Here is a 23,400-nt window from a genome sequence, read left to right as displayed (position 1 = left end):
CCAGTGCCGAGTACAGGGGCACAATCACTTCCCTACTCCTGCTGGCCACACTATTCCTGATACAGGCCAGGACGCTGTTGGCCTTCTTGGCCACCTGGGCACACTGCCGGCTCATATTCAGCCAGCTGTCAACCAGCACCCCCAGGTCCCTTTCCACCGGGCAGCTCTCCAGCCACTCCTCCCCAAGCCTGTAGCGTTGCATGGGGTTGTTGTGGCCGAAGTGCAGGACCCTGCACTTGGCCTTATTAAACCTCATACAGTTGGCCTCTGCCCATCGATCCAGCCTGTCCAGATCCCTCTGCAGAGCCCTCCTACCCTCCAGCAGATCAACACTCCCACCCAGCTTGGTGTCATCAGCAAACTTACTGAGGGAGCACTCAATTCCGTCATCCAGATCATCTATAAAGATATTGAACAAGACTGGTCCCAGAACCGAGCCCTGGGGAACACCACTCGTGACCGGCCGCCAGCCGGATTTAACGCCATTCACCACAACTCTCTGGGCTCGGCCATCCAGCCAGTTCCTCACCCAGCGAAGAGTAAACCCGTCTAAGCCACGAGCCGCCAGTTTCTCCAGGAGAATGCTGTGGGAGACGCTGTCAAAGGCTTTACTAAAGTCCAGGTAGACAACGTCCACAGCCTTTCCCTCATCCACTAGGCGGGTCACCTGGTCATAGAAGGAGATCAGGTTGGTCAAGCAGGACCTGCCTTTCATGAACCCATGCTGGCTGGGCCTGATCCTTTGGCTGTTCTGCAGATGCCCTGTGAGCACTCTCAAAACCAACCGCTCCATAAACTTCCCTGGAACAGAGGTCAGGCTGACAGGCCTGTAGTTCCCAGGATCCTCCTTCCGGCCTTTCTTGTAGACAGGCATCACATTGGCAAGCCTCCAGTCTTCTGGGACCTCCCCTGTTAACCAGGACTGCTGATAAACGATGGAGAGTGGCTTGGCAAGCTCCTCCGCCAGCTCTCTCAGTACTCTCGGGTGGATCCCATCAGGCCCCATAGACTTGTGGGTGTCCAGGTGGCTTAGCATGTCCTTGACTGCTTCCTCCTGGATTATGAGGAGTACATTGTGCTCTCCATCCCCGTCTTCCAGCTCAGGGGGCTGAATATCCTGTGGATACCTGGAGTGGCTATTAAAGACTGAGGCGAAGAAGGCATTAAGTACCTCAGCCTTGTCCTCGTCCTTGGAGACAATGTTCCCCGCCATATCCAGTAGGGGATGGAGATTCTCCTTGCCTCTCTTTTTGTTGTTAATATATTTGTAAAAACATTTTTTATTATCCTTTACGACTGTGGCCAGACTGAGCTCTAGCTGGGCTTTTGCCTTTCTAATTTTGTCCCTGCTTGACCTAACGAGATCTTTGTACTCTTCATGAGTTGCCTTCCCCTTCTTCCAGAGGTGATAAACTCTCCTCTTTTCCCTGAGTCCCAGCAAAATCTCCCTGTTCAGCCAGGCCGGTCGCCTTCCCCGCCAGCTCTTCTTACAGCACATGGGGACCGCCTGCTCCTGCGCCTTTAAGATTTCCTTCTTGAAGACTGTCCAGCCTTCCTGGACCCCTTTGTCCTTCAGGACTGTCTCCCAAGGGACTCTCTCAACCAGTGACCTGAACAGGCCAAAGTCTGCCCTCCGGAAGTCCATGATAGCAGTTTTGCTGAGTCGTCTCCTTACTTCACTCACAACTGAGAATTCTATCATGTCATGGTCGCTAAGCCCAAGATGGCCTCCGACCACCACATCTCTCACCAGTCCTTCTCTGTTTGTAAACAGCAGGTCCAGCAAGGCACCTCCCCTGGTGGGCTCACTCACCAGCTGCATCAGGAAGTTATCCTCCACACACTCCAGGAACCTCCTAGACTGTTTCCTCTCTGCCGTGTTATACTTCCAGCAGATGTCCGGTAGGTTGAAGTCCCCCACAAGAACAAGGGCCAGCGAATGCGAGACCTCCGCCAGTCGCTTATAGAATGTCTCATCCGTCTCTTCATCCTGGTTGGGTGGCCTGTAACAGACTCCCAGCAGGATGTCTGCCTCATTGGCCTTCCCCCTCATCCTTACCCACAAGCACTCTACTTGGTCTTCACAATCTTCGATTTCTATGCAATCAAAACACTCCCTAACATACAGAGCCACCCCACCGCCTCTCCTTCCCATTCTATCCCTTCGGAAGAGCTTATAGCCATCCATTGCAGCACTCCAGTCATGAGAAGCATCCCACCATGTTTCTGTGATGGCAACTACGTCATAGCTGTCGCGCTGCACAATGGCTTCCAGCTCCTCCTGTTTGGTGCCCATGCTGCGTGCATTGGTGTAGATGCACCTGAGTCGGGCTATAGATTTCAACTCTGGCACGTTGAACCTACCCCTAGGTTCAACTCTAGTGAGCCCGGTTTTAGCCCCTCCCCCCTCCAATTCTAGTTTAAAGCCCTCTCAATGAGGCCTGCCAGCTCATGAGCAAGAATCCTTTTTCCCCTCGGCGTCAGTTGCACTCCATCATTTGCAAGGAGACCTGGTGCCGTGTAAACCGCCCCGTGGTCAAAAAACCCAAAATTCTGACGACGGCACCAGCCCCTGAGCCATGTGTTGATCAGGTGTGCTTTCCTGTTCCTTTCAGCGTTCTTCCCCATCACTGAAGGGATTGACGAAAACACTACCTGTGCTCCCGCTCCATTGACCAGTCGCCCCAGTGCTCTCAAGTCCTTTTTGACTGCCTTCGGGCTTCTTAGCGCAATCTCGTCGTTGCCAACCTGCATGACCAACAGTCAGTGAGGTGCAACAATTTTCTGCAAAGAGATACAAGATCACCTCTTCTCCCACACCATAGCTAGAAATAAATGGTTTGGATGTTGCTAGCTCTCATTTCACAGTATCTTCTGCTTTATGGAATAGCTTATGTCAGAACTTACAGGTTCTTATGGCTTGGTAACCTATCACAGGAGTATCTCTATTTCCTGTTACAACAGCCTGTCTTGACTTGCATTAAACTTTGAAGATGTCATTAGCCTGCACTGCTTGAGTGTACCAAGTCAGTGATAGCAGGATGTTGTTTAGTGCATATCCCAACACATATCAGTTGGAGAAGGTTCAGTGAAATGAATAGTCCTGTCTTTTATAGTTAGTTTGAACGCTTTTAATCTGAATGTGTGACTAGATGGCTACAAATTTGTGGGGTCTCTAGCATAAGGTTTGACTGCAACCTTGTGAAATAGCTGTTAACTTGGTAACTGTTCTGGATACCAGCAAATGTTGGGTTTCAATTAAATCAAAATTGTCTACAGTTGTTCTTCATTGTCCTTTAATTACCAAAGTATATGTCTTCCCATTATTGATTTGACAGTAGTACATGAATGCCTCAATCAAGATCATGACCCTATGATGCTTAGCTATCTATAGATACATAGAAATCATTGTCATGTCCTAAGGAGCCTAAACAGGCTAATAAAGAAAACTGAGTGGTTGTAAATTGTCTTCTGAGCTCCTTGTTTTTTATAGGAACTGGTTTGTTACTCAGGGAATACTACTCAGCCAACAGTGATTATAAAGACTCTTCCATTCACCTTGCACTGTCTCTGCCAGTCTGGGAAGCTATTACCTCTGCTTTGTAACACACCAGTCTTTATGAACTTTGCTTCAGATCTCTAATCTATCCTTAAATTAGGTATATTTTTCTCAGCTAGCTCAGTATGCAGCCCTTTGTCCATCAGCTGGTTCCAATTATGTGATCCTCACAGCTATCTCTGAATAAATGTTCTTTGAAGTTACAAAGTAGAAAGATGCCCTTGGTAAGCTACTTTGATTCAATTGCTTCAAATAGGAAGAGCACTGTTGAGGTACAAAGGTTAATTTCACCCGTCTCAACTCAAGTGAAACAAGAATTTAATGAAGTCCAACAGATGCTGAGTTTACTACTCCTGAAAACCCACTTTCTCCAAATTCTTTACCCAAGTAGATAGTCTATGATGTTTTCTTTTCTAGCAAAGGATATATTGCTTGGCCTTGTTTTTTGTAAAATCTAAGATGCCAGGAATGAGCCTACTGAGAACAATACAAGATGCTTAGTATGGTCTTTAAATAAATAAATAAATAAAGCTAACTGCTTGATTTAATTCCTGATTGGGAGCCCAGCCTTCCTAATGAGTACTGAGCAATCGCCCCATACCTATTGTGTCACACTTGCAGCCTGAGCTCATAGTCAAGCCCAAATCCCTGTTTGTGTCTGCGGTTTACATTTTGGCTTTGACTCAGTCTGACCCAGGGCCAAGAACAGGACTGCAGAGATGGAGAACCAGGACTCGAACCCTTGCCCCCACAGGAGAATGAGCCACATGGCTTCATGCAGACATGTAGACATTTGGCATGCGTCAATTAAAATACAAAGTCTTGATTAAAAAGAAAGCCCCTTCATAATCCTAAATGAAACAACTGCATACCTGAATTCCAGATCAGATCTTCTGGAGCACTGCTACAATAGCAAATTGAAGGGCCTCTTAAAACCTATGGTGTCAGTGATATGCGGCTTAAGTAGATCATGACACAGTTGACTTTTACAGCAGAAGTCCGTCATACCAAGATTGAATCTGCATGCAAAATAAGGTTTGCTAGGCCTAGACATCTACAGGCTGTAGTGTAGCAGTCCCCGAGTGCAGGTTCATGTCAGAGATGTTAATTGTCTCCAAACATCAGGCAAGTAATCTGCATTTTGAAGAGTCTCTAAATGGGCATTTACATAATTTATGTTTTACAAAGTCCACTGATGCATATTTGCATAATAGACCGCAGCAGTGCCAACAGATCCATCGCAGCACATGGTGTCAGCTCTCATGAACATCCAGTGGGTTCTTCCCTTTACTGGAGCTCTTATGACAGAAGGAAATTGGCAATAACTGATAAACCTCAAAGACAAAGTGGACTGAGTGCTTGTCAAAGCTTCTGCGGCTGGGTGGAAGCACGCAGAAATCAAACCACATGCTCAGTCACCTAAGAAGCGCTCTGCATATGTCCATGCCCATTGTGTGCACAGAAACAAGCACAAACAGTCCTTTATGTATTCATTCAAGTTCATTCAGTTCCTGATCTGAGTCTCCCATTGCTTTCCACTTACTTGCAGCAACACCCTGCTGCTTTCATGCTCTGCATGTTCTTCCTCCTTAAAAACTAATACATTTTCTCATCGCTACCCTCAGCACGATCCGCTGGAGAGGTGCTGCAGGTGCCTGGAGAAGGGCTTTGGGAGCCACGCTGGCTTCGTCACTGGTCTCACCTGGGCAGTCAAGCTTGAGCGCATCAGTGTAGACAGAAGCCAGTTGAAAGTTGCAGACCTTTGGGTTCCAATGCAACGTTCATCACTCTCAAAATGAAGACAAAAACATTGTCACAATGGACTTAATACCTCACGGGGTTTTTCTCTGATGCGTGGGCTATGGACAGAAGTGTTTTTTTCTACGTGGCTAAGTGGGAGAACCCTGACCAATGTAAAGTTTAGCAGTGTTGTTACCCTGAAAAAGGCAGAAGATTGGGTGGGAGTGTTGATCTGCTGGAGGGTAGGAGGGCTTTGCAGAGGGATCTGGACAGGCTGGATCAATGGGCCGAGGTCAACTGTATGGGGTTTAATAAGGCCAAGTGCCGGGTCCTGCACTTCGGCCACAACAACCCCATGCAACGCTACAGGCTTGGGGAGGAGTGGCTGGAGAGCTGCCTGGTGGAAAGGGACCTGGGGATGCTGGTTGACGGCCGGTTGAACATGAGCCGGCAGTGTGCCCAGGTGGCCAAGAGGGCCAACAGCATCCTGGCCTGTATCAGAAATAGTGTGGCCAGCAGGAGTAGGGAAGTGATTGTGCCCTTGTACTCGGCACTGGTGAGGCCGCAGCTTGAATACTGTGTTCAGTTTTGGGCCCCTCCCTACAAGAAGGATGCTGAGGTGCTGGAGCGTGTCCAGAGAAGGGCAACGAAGATGGTGAGGGGTCTGGAGCACATGTCTTATGAGGAGCAGCTGAGGGACCTGGGGTTGTTTAGTGTGGAGAAGAGGAGGCTGAGGGGAGACCTTATCGCTCTCTACAATTACCTGAAAGGGGGTTGTGGCAACGAGGGTGTTGGCCTCTTCTCCCAAGTAACTAGCGATAGGACAAGAGGAAGTGGCCTCAAGTTGCACCAGGGGAGGCTTAGATTGGATATTAGGAAAAATTTCTTCACTGAGAGGGTGGTCAAGCATTGGAACAGGCTGCCCAGGGAGGTGGTGGAGTCACCATCTCTGGAAGTGTTCAAAAAACGTGTGGATGTGGCGCTTCAGGACATGGTTTAGGGAACATGGTGGTGCTGGATTAATGGTTGGACTTGATGATCTTGAAGGTCCTTTCCAACCTAGTGATTCTGTGATTCTGTGTGATTTATAGCCCTCAGTCTGTTTTATACCACAATGTTAGCAGACTAGCTAAATTCAGTCCTGGTGCCTTTGGTGTAGATGTCTCCCATGAAAACTGGAAGGAGCGGTTCACACCCTCCCAGAACAGAACTGGGAAATGGGATCATGGCCACCTCCGAACAGGAATTTCCTTCCTTTAATTTGCTCCACAGCCCGAACACTGACTGAGCATAGTCTTCTGCATATGCTAATGGATGGTCCTTCATTTTGTAAGGCATTTTATTAGAGAAGATTTTTTTACTCCTGGTTTGTATATCTTCTTGCTGTTTGTGTTGATTTGAGTGTTTGTCATCCTGCTGAATGTCATAAGGGTTCATCAGTTTCACTGCATGCTACTAATAAGATAATGCTTTTAAGCCAGTTGGTATTTTCACATGAAACATGTTCTTCTTGCTACAGATATTCAGTGGAGTGACGGCTCTAATCATCTTCGTCGTCAATAACTGTCAGCTGTGATGGAGCTGGGGTTCTGGTTGGCCAGATAAACGGATAAACCTAGCAATGTGAAATAGAGGATATGCATGCTGAATAGTTGCCAAACTAGAGCAGGAGAAAAGACTAATTTAAACTTCCCATACCAGAGCTAAAGTGAGCCTATGTTGTGATGTTTTCCTTTACTGCTCTTGATATTAAATCTAAAATTATTAACCCCGGGTAACAGCTTTACACCGTTTCTTTTGATTTCAGTTCTGGCTGAAATGAAATGCTGGAAAGATTCAATAAACAACTGTTTCCTACTGATTGATCTAAGGACCAGAGCTATCCTTTGGCATTGTAACTAATCCTTTTTGTCATCTAGATTGAAAGAAATCAGATGATATGTGGAGTGGATTGAAGTGATTTCAGTGTTTATTCTATAATTAAACATCAATTATGATTATATCCTATTAGAACCTCTTTAAAAGATTTTTAGTATAAAATTCTATCTGTGCTCAAAAAATGATGGAAATAGAGGAAACATTTTAAATCCTCACTGCTACCATCATTAGTTTGAACAAAATCGGGATCTAGTGACTTCAAAATCTTGCAGCAGGAATCACGTCTGCCCAAGTTTCTTATGGACCAATGGGAATAACTGAAAGAATTTGACTGGCTTTTAAAGAAGGAGGAATGATGAAAGCAGCATGTTTTCAGGGTGAAAAGAACCTTTCAGATGTTTCTGTGATGCTTGAGATTGTTTTTCTGTGTCTGCCATGCTGGAAGTCGATGCCTTGTTTGTGGTTATTATATTCAGGGATTTAGTCGGGTTGCTTGAAGTGTATGTGTTGAATGCAGCCTGCCTCGCACAGGCAACCGTGAGCTGAAAGGGCTCTGCCGACTCAGAGCTCTTCGGTGGGAGAGGAGCAATTCTGTGGTTTATTTCTCCTGCCGACTCCTTACGGATATGACATCTGCTTATGCTAAAATTAGAGAGTATGGCTTCCTAAGCAGAGAGCAGTCCATCTTCCTGCCCCTTGCTGGCATTTCCTTGTGGGCGCGTGAAAAGACCTCACTCAGTGGCGTGCAACAGTTTCTATTGTCTCTTCTCTTTTTGCTGACACCTTGTTACTTAAGCTGAGCTGTTCTTTCCAGTGTATCTTGGGACAGTTTGCTCTCAGGGTAGACCCAGGCAGTTAGAGCGTGTACCAGCATTGCAGAGCCTGCTTCAGTCGGAGACGCCCATCTCTGCGTACCTTTTCTGACTGGATAGGGCACAAGAGACCTGGGTTCAAGCACCCCTTCTAAATCAGCCACAGGAGGGATTTGAACCTAGATATTGTCTATCATTGGTGCCCATTTTAACTACTGCCTTAGCTAGCAGATGCTGTCTGCTCTCTTGTTTGGTGTCATCCTGCAAGCCTATGCTGATGAGGTCTGGCAGAGGAGAGGAGCCCGACAGTCCAACCTCCACCTCCATCACAGTGCCCCAAGGGCTGTGGAGCTCACAGCTCCCTGGCGTTTGTGTGCACAGTCAGCTGCAGAAACGTAAATGTTGTAGGGCTTTTGGAGATGGAAACTGAAGAATCTAGAGAATTGTTATGTCCCTAGGGCTAGACAACAGCTGAACGGGAGAGAATCTGAGTGGTGCAAAAACACTCGACTCTCGCAGCTAACTTGTCACAAACTTTCTCGTGGATTGGTGTTGCTTGCTGGTGCATAGATTGTAGCACGCTCAAACCTGACCTTCCTCTCAAGCTATGTGATTTTCTTCTTATGGCACAGAGAAACTGTAGATGGTGCTTATATATGACCTGTGAGTGTTTTCAGCTGAGAGAGATGCTGCTTTTCAGTTTTAGGCTTCAGGGCTGAGAGACATATGCTTAACTTCAAGCAGGTGGGCAATAGTATTTATTTTGGTGGTACAATCTCTGTTTAAAGTTAAGTAGATGAAGTTCAAATCCTGCTATTAGTTGAACTCACATTGCTGCTAACACAAGATCATATCTAGTCTTTTTGCAAAATAGCTTTGTCTCTTCAGAGCTGCAGAGCTAAATTAAAATCCTGGTTACAAATGTCAACTGCAAATGCAATTAGCAGTTTATGAAAAGGCTGGATACTTAAAACATGTAAATTTTCAAGCAAGAAAAGGTGCAGTTTCCCCTTAAGGGAAAGAGTGCCAACAACACATGCTCTTTTTCTTCTCGAGAAATTAAGGAGTGTCTGGGGGAGAGGAGTTGGGATGGTTTAAAATGTTTTTGCATGCCCTTCCAAAATAAGTTTATAGTTTCCCCATATACAATTTAATTAAGCCTTCAATTTGACCTTTGTATTGAGCAATAAAAGTTAACTGGGAAAGATGTGGGTAGAATGAGAGCACAAACAAAGCATGCCCCACGTCAGCCAGTGTGAGAACTGTTTCTGTAACCAAAACTAATGAGATCATCAGGACAAAAGCAACAGCCAAAGCATTTTCAATTATTACTAATATTTTTCTTCCTTCAGCCAGTTTATATTTTTCTTAATTACAGCTTTGAGCTGTGGTGTGATATTTAGCAGATGCCTTCGGCACTTGGCATGCTGATCACTTGCACACTCCAGACTGGCAGGGGCACCTAATCTTTGAAGTCTAGAGCACACATTCATCTTTAACCATAAAGGTCAATCCTGCATTCCTCGCATCCCCCCAAACTCACATTAAGTTTAATAGGAGTTTTGAGCATGTGAGGCATGTGGGATCAGGATCGCTCTCGGTCTTCTGGATATTACCACTGAGGTATGTACAGAATTTCTAAACTTAACTAATTAATTGCACCATACAGTGATGGCAGAAGGCTGTCACAGAGCTTTTTAGTTGTTTCTTTCATTACAAGAAAGTTACAACAAAAGTTCAACAGATTTACTGGGAACATCATGTTTTACAGATACTTCCATGCTGTGTTTCAGGATATCATGTCAGCTGTGCTGCAGTATGTATGAGGTATCTGGCAAACTAAACAAGCTTCAACATGCAACCAGAAACATATGTCTAGGACTAGACTAAAAACAGATGTTTCCAGGAAATGTAAAAGATGTTTGGCATGTTTTAAGCTTATACTTTCAGCTTGGCTGCATTTGAATAAGTCCCGTATTAATATAAACAAAATGACAAAGCCTTTTCTTGCAAATGACTGACTGATTAATGTAACTATTGCTGACTCACACAAGGCTTGTTAGGTTAGGTTCTTTCTTCCCAAGGAAAAGATGGATTGTTCCATCTTGACATTTAACATGGCAGGAGCTGAGGCAGTTATACATGTGGGTTTACCTTTTAGCCCTCAGAACTAATACAATTTTGTTGTGGCTCCTGAAAATCATGCAGGGTTTGCTATGGCAGCTGTATATCAAAAGCCAAACACATACAGTGGCAGGTTTCCTTACAGCAGTATGGCTGAAATAATGTCCTATTCTTTCTACATATGCATATATTGCATTTAAATGTATATAGACAAAAGATCATTTGTGAATGGGGGAAGGAGTTGCCGTTTCATGTACATATGGCTTCTAGGCACCTGACATCTCAGATGGTCTCACGGTTGTCCCTGACTTTTCTTTATTGCATTTTTTTCTTTCTTGCATTTGACTTTTTTTATAACAGTAGTTCCTGAAAGTTCCAGCCAATGTTATTTCTTGAGAAGAGTGGGCATGGTTCTTCTCCCCCTGAAGAATTTACATATGGAATGTGCAAAATGAGTAGGAAATAAAGTAGTTCTATCACTGGCCTACAGGGAGAAGTGATCAGCCGAATACCACACAGAGCTTAATGCAGAATTAAAAACTGGACATAGATAATCTTAATCCCAATTCATGACTATCCCCACCAAGTCCAACTTCTCTTCAGTCACACACTCCTTAAAAAAGAAATGGAAAGATCACAGAACCAGAATGGAACCCATTGATTAACCCTCGTAATCTTGTCCCGCGAGTCTTCTGGACTTAACTCAGTAGTTAAGTGAGGAGAGAGACCTATTTGGTTATAACCCTTCTCTTCATCCCATTTCTGGTTGTCATGGTTTAACCGCAGCCGGCAACTAAGCCCCATGCCACCGCTTGCTCACTCGCCCCCAGCAGGATGGGGGAGGGAATCAGAAGGGCAAAAGTGAAGAAACTCATGGGCTGAGATAAAGACTGTTTAATAAGGGAAAGCAGAAGTCGCGTGCACAGGCAAAGCAAAACAAGGAATTCATTCACCGGTTCCCACAGGCAGGCAGGGGTTCAGCCATCTCCAGGAAAGCAGGGCTGCATCCCACGTAACAGTTACAGGGGAAGACAAATGCCATCACCCCAAACATCCCCCCTTCCTTCTTCCCCAGCTTTATATGCTGAGCACGAGGTCATATGGTACGGAATGTCCCTTTGGGCAGCTGGGGTCAGCTGTCCTGGCTGTGTCCCCTCCCAGCTTCTTATGCCCCCCCGCCTCCAGTCCCCTTGCTGGTGGGCTGGGGTAGGGTGAGAGGCAGAAAAGGCCTTGACTGTGTAAGCACTGCTCAGCAGTATCTAAAACATCCCTGTGTTAGCAACAGCACAAATCCAAAACACAGCCCCATACTAGCTACTGTGAAGAAAATTAACTCTATCCCAGCTGAAACCAGGACACTGGTTAAAGATTTTTTTCCTCCTGAGGCCAAGTTTTCATAAGAAGGTGTGTGGGAAAAAGGCTTATATGGACACCATATTCTCAGGCTGAAATAGAAAGGGGTAGAACAGTATGTACCTGGCAGGCTGCAGAGCTGTTAATTACTCCCTCCTTCTGGCTCCAAAAGGGGTGTGTTACACCTGCCTTTTACTGACTAGTATTATACAGTGGACAATAACGGACTCCAGAATTTGGAGAATTGCATCACGAGTTCGTCACACTTTGTGAGTTCTCACATTCCCATTTGCACAGCAGTCCTGTTTCCATTTGTCTGCTGCAGCTGTAACTGGAAATAATTAGTGCTGGTCTTAACATCAGGATAATAGATTATTTGGAAATTGTTGGTACATTTTATGGCAACAGCATTGTTTTGCAATTTCAGAGCTCCTTCCTTTGAATACGTAAAAGTAATTTCAGCCTTTGCTACCAGAGGTGATAAAAAGCTAATAATAACACTGCAGCATCTACTGTAATTTAAGAGCCTGTTCCACCAAGTTGCACCTAGCTTTAATTTTCTTATGAAGCTGTCAGCCAAAACCAAGCCTGTGATTGAAGTGAAATTTATCAAGCAACTGAGCTACAGCGTGGAGAGTAAATGCAGGTACTGACCAGTTCACTTTAGACCTGCATTATGAGTATCTTTACAACCATGATGAGGCATTCAAGATCAAGGCATTAATTTGCTATCGTAGATGGTGACATTCTGTCTTTTCAAAGCACAGTGTTCGCATGAAAGTCTAGGAAGAAATGGACAGATCTGACTTCATGTAATTAATGTGGGAAAGCAGAAATAAACAATGTCCCCTTCTCACCCCCCGCCCCCCCGCCAAAAGCTGGGTTGAAAGTTCTCCCTAGCAGCTCACAGTGTAAAGCGATGGAAATGTGTTCAAAATCTCTACTTTGTTGTGGGCATGGTGAACTGATGAGCATTGATTCTCTGCTGTCAGTGCCCACTCCATTAGAAACCAGGCTGATACAATTAACATTTAGAGGACTAGTCTGGCAAATCTCTCCGTTTTGTTTTTGTTCAGAATTCCCTCACAGGAGTTGTTCACTTGCCTGGTGTGATGATCCATAGGCTTAGATGCATGCAGGCACCATGGCTGTTGGTTAATCACAAGTATACTGCCTGAGGTCCTGAGGCACAAGCACATTGTTTTCACAAGCTCTAGTGCCTTAGCATTGGCACTGGTGTGCAAAGCTGAGCCTGCCAGTGTCCCTCTCTGCTCTGAGAGGTGAAGGGCAATGAGGGCTGGCTCTGAAAGATGCTGGGGCAGCTCAAACACAAGTCTCCCCAAAACTAATGCAGCTTCCCCCCACATGAGATCAGCCCATTCAACTGTCCTTCCCTTCCTGCCTTTTTCCTTTGCTCCAGAAATACTTTCTCTTCCTCTCCGTTGGCAGCAGCAGCCTGTCTAGGGAGTCTTTGCATTTACCCTTCAGCTCAGTGGCGACAGTGTCGAGTGTGATTCAGGCAGGAGATGAGGAGGGTTCAGTGGCACTGGCAAATCTTTGCAGGGAAAGACTCCCATTCACACTGATCATTTGCAATCACAGAGAAAGGACTGAGCTCAAGTCACATCAAGATGGGGACAAAAATGTAAAGGGGATTCTGTTAAGTAGATGAGCTTGTTCATCCCTTGGCGGGACAATAACAAACCTCAACAGATGTTTAAGTAGACCTTGCTGATGTTGTTCATTAGAGAGCAATAGCATGCAAGTACACCAATAAATATTTACATCTTTGATAATCCCTACCAGTAGCAAACTGCAAATCATTTAGGCTAGGGAGGGGGAATGAACAGCTGGGGTGCCAATATGGATTGAACTTGTGTCAGATAACCTGGTAATAACCTAAACAAAAAAAAATCACATTGTTTTTCCTGTCTATCATTACTGGCTATGTCTGACATTCTGGACATGAGCCAGCAACGTGCGCTGGCAGCTCAGAAGGCCAACTGTGTCCTGGGCTGCATCCAAAGCAGTGTGGCCAGCAGGTCACGGGAGGGGATTCTGCCCCTCTGCTCTGGTGAGACCCTACCTGCAGTGCTGTGTCCAGCTCTGGAACCCTCAGCACAGGAAAAACATGGACCTGTTGGAGTGGGTTCACAGGAGGACACAAAAACGCTCAGAGGGATGGAACACCTCTGCTGTGAGGACAGGCTGAGAGAGTTGGGGTTGTTCAGCCTGGAGAAGAGAGGGCTCTGGGGAGACCTTATTGCAGCCTTCCAGTACTTAAGGGGAGCTTATAAGAAAGATGGGGACAGACATTTCAGCAGGGCCTGTAGCAATAGGACAAGGTGTAATGGTTTTAAACTAGCAGACTAGGTATAAGGAAGAAATTTTTCACAATGAGGGTGGTGAAGCACTGGCACAAGTTGCCCAGAGAGGTGGTGGATGCCCCATCCCTGGCAACATTCCAAGTCAGGTTGGACAGGGCTCTGAGCAACCTGATCTCGTTTTAAGATGTCCCTGCTCACTGCAGGGGGGTTGCACTAGATGACCTTAAAAGATCCCTTCCAACCCAAACTATTCTATGATTCAATGTGTGACACCAAATGTTTGAAAGGCATGCTCAGCACTCACTATAGGGGAAGTTTCCTGTTCCTAAATTTGATGACAGTGACATTTTTGACTTTCCCTTTTATCCTAGCTATTCTCTCCGAGGAATAGTATTGATCCATATAAGTATTTATGAGAAGTTCAGTGCCATCTGAGTGACACATGCATTACTGGGTAGCAATCTGTGGTTAGATCTTGTAGGTAAAGTTAATCCTAAATGCTCTAAACATTGAGGTCAAGTAATTTTCATTATGTGCTTTGTTTATGTTGTCAAGATGTGAATTTAACAGCAGCTAACACGGATGAAAGTTCAGCTAAGGAAGCGGACTCAATCCCCTGGACTGAGTTGTTCTCTGCACTCACAGTAATCAGAGGGCCTAGAGGGACTCTGAGCCATCTTCACCGACCCCAACAGACCTCGTCCTCGGCAGGAGTCCCGAAAGGCTGTTCACAAAGGCTGCTTTGGCAGTCAGCTGCCTCCACTAAGTACCCCTTTTGGTAGGGTTTGAATATTCACATTGGGAGACTTGACAAGGAAGCTACTACACTGGCTGTATCACTATCATGATGCAGTGATAAATAAACAGTGTAGAATAATACTCATATGCCAGCATCTAGAAGGCCATCACATGAGTTAGCCTGAAATTAGCTGAAGCCTTCAAAGACTTTAACTACTCCGTTTCTGGAAAGGAGGGAAGGACAGGTGATGGGAAGAAAGTTTCTAGTGGTGGAGAAAGCTTTTAATTGGGAAGCATAAAGCCTTTAGAATGCAGAAGGTAAATACCAGAACAAACCAAAGTTGTGGGGTTTGGTTGGTTCGTTTTATGAAGTCATGATCTGGGGGCTTGACTCATGGGTATTGAACATCTGGGGTTTGCTTTGTGAGACTGGAGTTTCATTTCTGCGCTAGTCTTCATGCTGATGCTTTTCTGGTTTTTTAGCACGCTCACTATTTTTTTGCCTTTTGAATGTTGGTAGTAGACTGAACATATGACCGTCTCTGACTCTGAGAAAAAGATTTAAGAGGAAAAACTCATTTAACTTAGAGTCTCTCAGCCAAAACCCTGGAGTGAGCAACGGGAGCTCTGAGGAAACTGGAATAAAACATGAAATCTTTACGCTGCTGAAATCTGTGCCTTAAAAAAATATAGGATTGAAAAAGATTTTTAACCGAATCAGGACTGAGGCTATTTTCATTTAATAGGAGAGAAAACAGAGCATTTTAAATAAAATGCCAATTTTGCACAATTAAATCGCAAATTAGAATTGGCCATGAAAAGCATCAGAAGATACTCGCTGTAAAGACAGATAGAGGATTCAGAATGTAGTCCTTCCCGTGGAAAGGATAAAGGCAGAATTTTCTAATGTATTATTTAACGCTTGTTATGTAGTGCATTAAGCAGTCACTGAGAGGAAAGCTTTTAAAAACCAACAGCCTCTCTGATAGCATTAAATCTTACCTTAGATTTTTGGTTAAGTCAATATTAAGAAAATAAATGAATTAATACATTTCAGTCTGCCCGATTTATAGAGGCCAATCAAGTTACAATGCTGGACATGGCCAACTGAAAGAGGGGAATAGATTTACCTGAGTGAGGTCTTAATTTAATCAGCTGGCCCCAGAGAGCTGAAGTCAGCAGGCTGGGATGATATAAGAGGCAGCAGAGAAATAGTGCCTTTACCGCAGTCGAAAAGGAGAATGACAGTGATGGAAAGGAGTCTAGGCAGTGTCAGAACACACCTATTTCCATGATTTATTCTTAATTTACTTTAATGACAGTCTGAAGGTTGTCCATTTTTCTTTAAGTGTCCGCAAAATACTGATAATTTGAAACATTTAAAGCACGCTTTTTCTCCCCCTCCTTTCTGTTAGCTCCATTGCAAGTTGGAATTGAAGAGGAGCTATGTCCGCATTTTGCCATAATGAATTTTTGGGGCAGTGGCAGACTACTCCTTTCCCACTGTACACCTCGCCAGCCAGCGTCCCTTCTCTGCAGTCAGCCTTGAGTCAGGTCTGGGAATCGCAGGTTCCTCTGGGATTAATGTTGATATTATGATAAAATGAAGCAATTCATTGCATTTCTTTTATAGTTTATACTGGCAAAAGAACAATGTGTGCTTTCCCAATACAATAGCTCATTTTTATTATCGAGTGAATTTATTGATGGTTGTTCAGAACTACTGACATGCAGACAATGATCTCAGATTGCATTTACATTTCTGGAATACTTTCCATCTTTCCATTTTCTGCCAGGAACTTGCTTCCATGATTCAGAGTTTTTATTTTAAGATTGGACTGTTGTTTAATAGGCATTACAAATCTATGCCTTTTGCTTTCTTGTGTATGTGCACTGCATTCATTAGCATCACAAATCCTTTAAGATTGGACCTGAACAATTATTGTTAATTTATAAATTCTTCCAGGTGGTAATTTGGTTTTTACCAGGTACTTGGGTATGATTTTACAGATTGGCTGTAAAATCATAATCCCATCATCAGATGAAGTAGAGATTTATTTTTTTCCCCTCGATGACAATATGATCTCAGTAATACTTGTAAATAGCTTGGGAACATCAAGATAACTGGAGACCCTTATAATTTATTCATTTTAAAAAATCCATGGTTTTGCGATAAAGGGCTATTATGACGACTACTACTACTTCTTCCATGTGAATCTAGTTCTTTATTTTAAAGATGCCCCAAATTGCCCCAAAATGCATCTTGAAGGAGGGAAAAAAAGCCAGCGATACTGTTCGGTACTTTAAAAACAAAAAATCCTTGTACTTGCTAGGAAAAACAATGAAACAAATCTTGAAGCATTTTCTCCTCGTAGCCACTTCTTTGGCTATGTTGATGAACAAGGCATATGAGACACCTATGTATTTCCTCATGTCAGCAATCTTTCTTGCCAGGTTGCCTTACCGTATCAAGGGTCTCATGTTGCTTTAAAGTCAAGGGTAGTGGCAAAGCAAAAGGAAGCCAGGAAGTTACATTAAGTCAGTATGTTCTCCAGTCTCCTTCCTGCAGCAACTCGGCAACTTGACGGGTGTTTCACTGGGGCATGTTACAAACCCACTCAATCCTAACATCATGTTTTAAAGCATAAGCCACTTCTCATCCCAGGTGAAACTGAAGGTACGTTTTGTGAGAGAAAACGAGATTCTGAGACCAACCACTGCAATGTAGAATTCCTATTATTCTGCTCAAGCTGTGTCTACAAGCAGACAAGAAGAGCAGGCCAGTGAGAAGACTCATTGAGCAGAACAGTGGGTGCTAACCAAAACATCTGTACAAGTGCCCCATCACTCTCCATACATAGTTCAGTTATTCAGACTAGTGTACACCATGCTCCCGCCACAGACAGAATTTAAAGCCACTATCTAGATGACCTTTAAAGGTCTTCCAACCCAAAGATTCTATGATTCCCTGATTTAAAAGATGTGTGATTAATCTTACATTTACTTTCATGTTTTCAGATATACTCACGGACAAGAAAACCCATCCAGAAAACAGAAATGAACCAAAACCAACTGTGAAAAAGATTGACACCACAACCACCACAAGCACTGTCAAGTCATCCTCTAAACACAGTGTAACTGGAAGTGGGAGCAATCCAGCCCCGAGTTCCTCACTCGTTATTTTAATAGCACTAGCAGTTCTGTGGCGTTGTCCGCTGTAGCTGCATTGCCTTGCAGCCACTACACAAGCGTTTCTGTCATTTATACCTACAGCCTTACCCAACAGAAAACAAATTTAAATGGCGCTCTAGTTTATGTGATATGTTAGAATAAATATTAAACAATATGCTGGAGTTGGCAGATACCAAGTGTCATCACTTACAGTGTCTGAAGATAGCCTTTGACAAAGCCCACCCAAGATACAGACGGAATAATGGCAAGGATCTGAGTAGCTTAAGTTATGGGGTAGAAATAATTGAAAACACAGAAATGGTTTTGCATGTTTGTGATTGTTTTTCTCAGTTTCGTTCACTGGAATCTGACTGGCTGGTTTTGTTTGTTTAATTTTTCTGATAGATTATATGAATGGTCAGTCTTCAAATGCAAGCCAATACATACTTTATTCTTCTAGTGAACAGCTAACAAGCTAGGTCTACAGTTGTAAACCATGTTAAAGTGAAGTACTTTCTACCAGCTTGATGAAATTCCTAAGTGGTCAAGAAGATCAAAGCATGTTTGAAGCTTCTTTTCACTCCTACTGTTTAGATTGTAGGAAGCAACATTAAAGCATGTGGTGTGGCTAATATATCAGTATAGTTGCCTTAACTACGGAAAAAATTAGAAACACTTTGTTTACTGAGGAATATAGAACATGAGTTTCCCTGCCCCACAAAATGCCATTACCAGATGCTTAAGCATATGCTCAAGGCTTATTGGATGAATGTCCAGCAATGGGAAACATAAATAAACATAATAAATGTTTTATCCAGTTGAATGAAGCTCTGTACAGAGGACAAAAGATAATTCAGTTCAAACATACTTTGCTTATGTGATGTTAAAGAGAAACCAACTTAAATTTTCTATAAAGGTCCCGGAAATATAAATTATTGGGAACTCCCATTAGACAGTAACTAGATTTTGTGCATCGTGGATCTCTGAAATCGACTGTTTCATAAACTGTGTATTATTTAATTACATTTAATGTTTAAAATTTTGTATCATGGTAGGTGTAAATGTAAAGCAACGTGAAATCTAGAACATTCTCTGTTATGCATCATCTTGATTGCTACCCTAGAAAATGTCAAAATGTGCATTATATTACAAGGCTATTTCTTTTTTAATGCATTTTAACTTTTTGGATGAAAAAGTACTATAATAACTTCTAATGGGTTAAGAATTAATGTGTGTTTTCCAACAACTGTTTACAGTGCCATTGAATATATATACAAACACAACTGTATGAATACAGTGATTAATATGATAAATATATGAAACATTAGAATTGTTATATTTACTAGATTTCATAACTATTACAAAAGTTTAATGGTCATTTTAATGTTGTAGACTATTATTATGTACAGTTTTATAAGATTTAATGTAAAACAGTTGTCTTTGGTTTTTTGTAAAACATCTCTTTGATACTTAAGAGTTACACAGCCACTGACATAACTCAAAAGAACAACCCTGTGTCTTACTAATCAACTTCACGCATTTTATTGACAACTTTGATTATAGAAGACAGCCTGACTAAGAGAAGGTGCCATGTTCCAGTATTACTGCTGGACGTCCTTATCTAGAAAGTGGCAGTAATACAGAACAGTAAGTGAACAAAGACTCACGAGTTTGTTTTCGGATAGTATTAGTGAACTTGTCTAATTATGTTTGCAGAGGTGGGGCTTGAGTTTTGTTTTTAATTTGGGCTCTTAGATCATATTTACAGACATGAAGGTATAATCAGAACCGACACACCCAGCTACAAAGGATGTGTCTCTAAGATGGCAGCAGCAAAGTTTTCTAAAACAGAATTCAATTTTAATGTTGAAATCAGGAGATAAAATGGAAAAGATACTTATACTAGCATGAAATATTTTGTATTTGAATTCTGATTTTTCAAAATGGTAAGGATATTAATATCACTAAGTAGTGCTTTCCAATCATAACAGTGAAAATCAGTTTTCTCAGAAGTACAAAAATGGCTGTCCTGTGTTTTCCAGGGTTTGTGAGCTGCACCGATCTATTGAATCATAATTAAAAATGCCACTTCTTGTATTCATTTTCACTGCCCTTTGGAAGAGCGCACTTTTACCTGAGGAGATGTGCAAGTCATGTAATTTGTACAGTGAAAGGACACTAATTCATTGCAGTCTTACAGGCTCAGTTGGAATGACTGCTGTTAGACAGGTTGGTCTCTGTGCACACAACAGAAACTTACAGCAGGTGCTGACACCACCAGCTCCTTGGGTAATACCAATTGCTGTGGCTTCACTGAAGCAATTCCTATTCCTGTTGCTTGTGAACCTGACCCTTAATTTAGTATTCTCACACTTAAGATGCTCCATCATCATTCAGGCAAATGCATCTGCGTTTGCACACTTAAGTCTCCTCCCAGATTCCTATGGATAGAGCTAGGGTTTCAGGGCTGGGCTCTGATGCTACCAGAAATATCAGCTGTTGCAGCTTGGAGTTTGGAATATGGAGTTTGGAGTATGGAATAACTCACCCAGAGGATTTTTTTCTTGTTGCTAAATGTCATAATCTTGCTAAACAAAAACCTCTAAAAAAATCAAGTGTTTGAATTGTGGGTTTGGTCAGCAAATATTTGTATGATGTAGCATTCCTCTCAAGCTAAACAAGACAACCCTTTTAAAGTTTCTGTAACAAAACTAGAACAAGTTCAAATGGTGGAGTGAGACAGATTAAACTCATTTCATTGGGTTCAACCACTATTTTAATAGACACAAATTGTTATGGAACAAGGGAAGAGACTGCAGAGCACTCCACGCCTATTAATGCATTTCACACTAATATACACAATTAGAAGAATAAAATTTGAAGAATACTGGTCAAACCAGTATGAAATGTGTTCGTAATGTGCATCAGAAATGGTGCAGCTTTAAAGGGCAATGCAGTATATTTTTACTGATGGTTTATGATTTTTTTTTTTCCTCAGGATCAGTTGTATTTACATATTAAAAAAAGAGTATTTGCCATCAAACAACAAATCTATGCCAGTAAAGGCAAAAGCAACTGTCTGTGTCAGATAAAGGAAGTATTTCTTTTCAGATGAATAAGGTACCTATTTTATAAAATCTTATGTTGTTATCCAGGACACTGTAATTACAAAGTAGTTACGAAGGTCTAAATTCAAAATACTTTTGAACTTGTCTGTGTAATCTCAGTGTAAAATAAGGCACCTCTAAGAGCATTGTGGTAGCTTTGCCTAACAGTTATGAATTGTATTTAGCCCCTGCTTTTTGAATGTTTATTGTTTTGCTATGACTTTCTTTTAATATTTTGCTGTGCCAGCATTTGTGAATGCCAGCGTTGGGAAGTAACTGCTGTCATATATTTGTGAGTAAAATCAATCTATATTTTTCTCTTGACAGTGATGCAGGCTTCTTACCAAATAAGACAAAATTGTCGTGGGCACAGAGTCAGTTCTTAGCGTTTCACTGCTGTTTGGGCTCCATGTCACCAGGTTCATGGAAGAAGTTAAAGAGGTTCTTGTGTCACTGGTCCCCTTCTGGGTATGAAAGCATCAGGGAGAAGAGTGAACGTGGTGGACAAAAGCATGTGTGGCTGCAATGTGCCAGTGCATGGCAACCTCCAGCTGTCTTTTCTCAGACCCTGAGCCAAGTGTTCTCAGCTAATTTTCAAGCAGCTTTTACACCTCTCCAAATCAACGCATGGAGACTGGCCAGGCAAAGAGCAGCAGAGAATCTAGAGGCTGCATTTTCAGGCAACTTCAGACACCTGCTATAAATTGCACTTTCTTTGCAATTTAGATGTTCTACATAATCTGGCCTCTCATTTTCAACCTTGCATTTTTTTTCTGGCTTGCATATTGCCAGTGTTATGCCCTGTCTTCTAGTGTGCCAGGTACTTTGTCACTGCATAAGGAATGGTGATTCTGATCTCTCACTCAGTAATGGACCTTTTGAGGTACAAATATCTGTCAGAGCTTGATAAGGGCAACACAAATAATGATGTCCAGCTGCGTTGCCTTCAGAGGCTCTGTGTATGGCGATCTGGCTATGAGATTCACATCTCTCTGATCTCTTAAATCAGATCTGTATTTAATATATTCCTATTTCCTTTTGTTACTGAGACTGCAACGTGCATCATAATTTTAAATTTGTCTCTCTAATCCAATATGGGTCTTCTCAATATTGTCCTCATGGATGTTATGCACAGACTTCATTTTAATGTTAGATGAGCCTTTTTGCCTAGATTTACTGAGCCATTCTTATTCAATATTGCACATGATTATGTTTAAGCAAGATCTGTTCAAGTGAAAGGAGCTCAAACACACATTAAAGTGAGATACTGAGTAGGATAAAAATCCAGAAAGTCCTTATGTTCTTGAATTGGACTCTCCACATTAAACACATTTTAAGGTTTAACTGAAATTACAGCATGAAGGGGATTTCAGCCTTGTATTGAAATTTGATAAAGAGTCTACCCATTTTTTAAGTGGGAATTAATTGATACACATGCTTTCCTCATGTCTCTGCACATGGGTAAATTTAGGTCTGTAGAAATAGGAGACATCCCCTAAAATGTATCCTGTACATTAAGCATCACAGCATCATAATTGCTTAATGTTACAACCACCCAAAAGCACAAGACATTTATTTTCATTTATAGCATTTCACTACTCGCAGTGCTTCTTGTAATGATATACAGCAAAGGTGTTAATGAAAAGTGAAACATCTTACAGTCAATGTAGTCACAGCTGTGACATGCGTTAGTCGAAAAGAATATGATAATGTCTTCTCCCCATTGCCTTGGAAGTCCAGAATTACTCCCAATACTGAATTCTCTTCTGGTTTCCACTGTCACTCTCTAAATAACTACATTTGAATTGTGTTAGATACTAAGCCACCAAAAAATAAATACTGGCTAAGAGACTGTAATAAATAGAGAGATAATAAACTCAGAAAAGTATCCTGCATTTAAAGTAGAGTATACTCCTAGGTAAGAAATCCCTCCTGGACTAGAACAATTTTTAAAGTCCTTCTCCCCTCTCCAGATTCATCACCATCCCCTTCCACCTCCATACAGCATAATATGAAGCCTGCATGCAGGAGGCTGGTGCACTGAATTCAGGAAAGTGAATTAAAACTATTGCTGCGTAGTGATACTTCCAAGTATCTTGCTTGAAGTGGGCCTCCTTTTGCTGGTTATGAGGAATGTGTTCAAACTGCATGTGCAAATGCTTAAGTTCTTACTCAGGAAATAGCCACAGTTGCTGCAGCTTTTAGAAAAGGCTGCTGGACACAGACCATAGAGCAATATTTTTGTGTTGGTCCCATGTCACTGATACCAGACTTTGTCCTTGAAATAGACTGGTTTAGACATTCTGGTTATTACCAACACTACAATGATTCCCCCCATGAAAATCATGCAATACCCTTTCAAGAGAAGGGTATGTAAAAGAGAGGCCACTGATGCTTTCATGGGGTACTTCATTAAATAGCCAGTATCAATCAATCACGGGGGTCTTTTTTTAATTTCTGTGCAGAAAGCATTAATACTACCTTGCAAAATTATGCAGTTTGCACTTAATCATTTCCATTAATCTTTAGTAAATTACCCAGTACTTTGTAATTATAATATTTGCAGCTAATTTAGTGCCATCCTAAAAATC

At 42.5% G+C, this 23,400-nt stretch overlaps 1 protein-coding gene across 1 annotated transcript in view; it reads left to right on the top strand.

Annotated features, from left to right (window-relative positions):
- LOC309407978 (glypican-5-like) overlaps positions 1-17,752 on the top strand; it is a gene marked incomplete at both ends in the record, with an annotated part of 392,803 nt that extends 375,051 nt beyond the window's left edge. The window contains one exon of the mRNA XM_082003668.1: positions 17,550-17,752. Coding sequence (XP_081859794.1) covers positions 17,550-17,752 — 203 coding nt within the window. The remainder of the gene's footprint in view (positions 1-17,549) is intronic.
- Between the last annotated feature and the right edge of the window lie 5,648 nt (positions 17,753-23,400).

Source organism: Phaethon aethereus, assembly GCF_964289735.1.
Source record: "Phaethon aethereus genome assembly, chromosome: 9".
Classification (NCBI taxonomy): Eukaryota; Metazoa; Chordata; class Aves; order Phaethontiformes; family Phaethontidae; genus Phaethon; species Phaethon aethereus.
The sequence above is the reverse complement of the archived record's forward strand: the minus strand, read 5'-3'. Positions and strand labels throughout refer to the sequence as shown.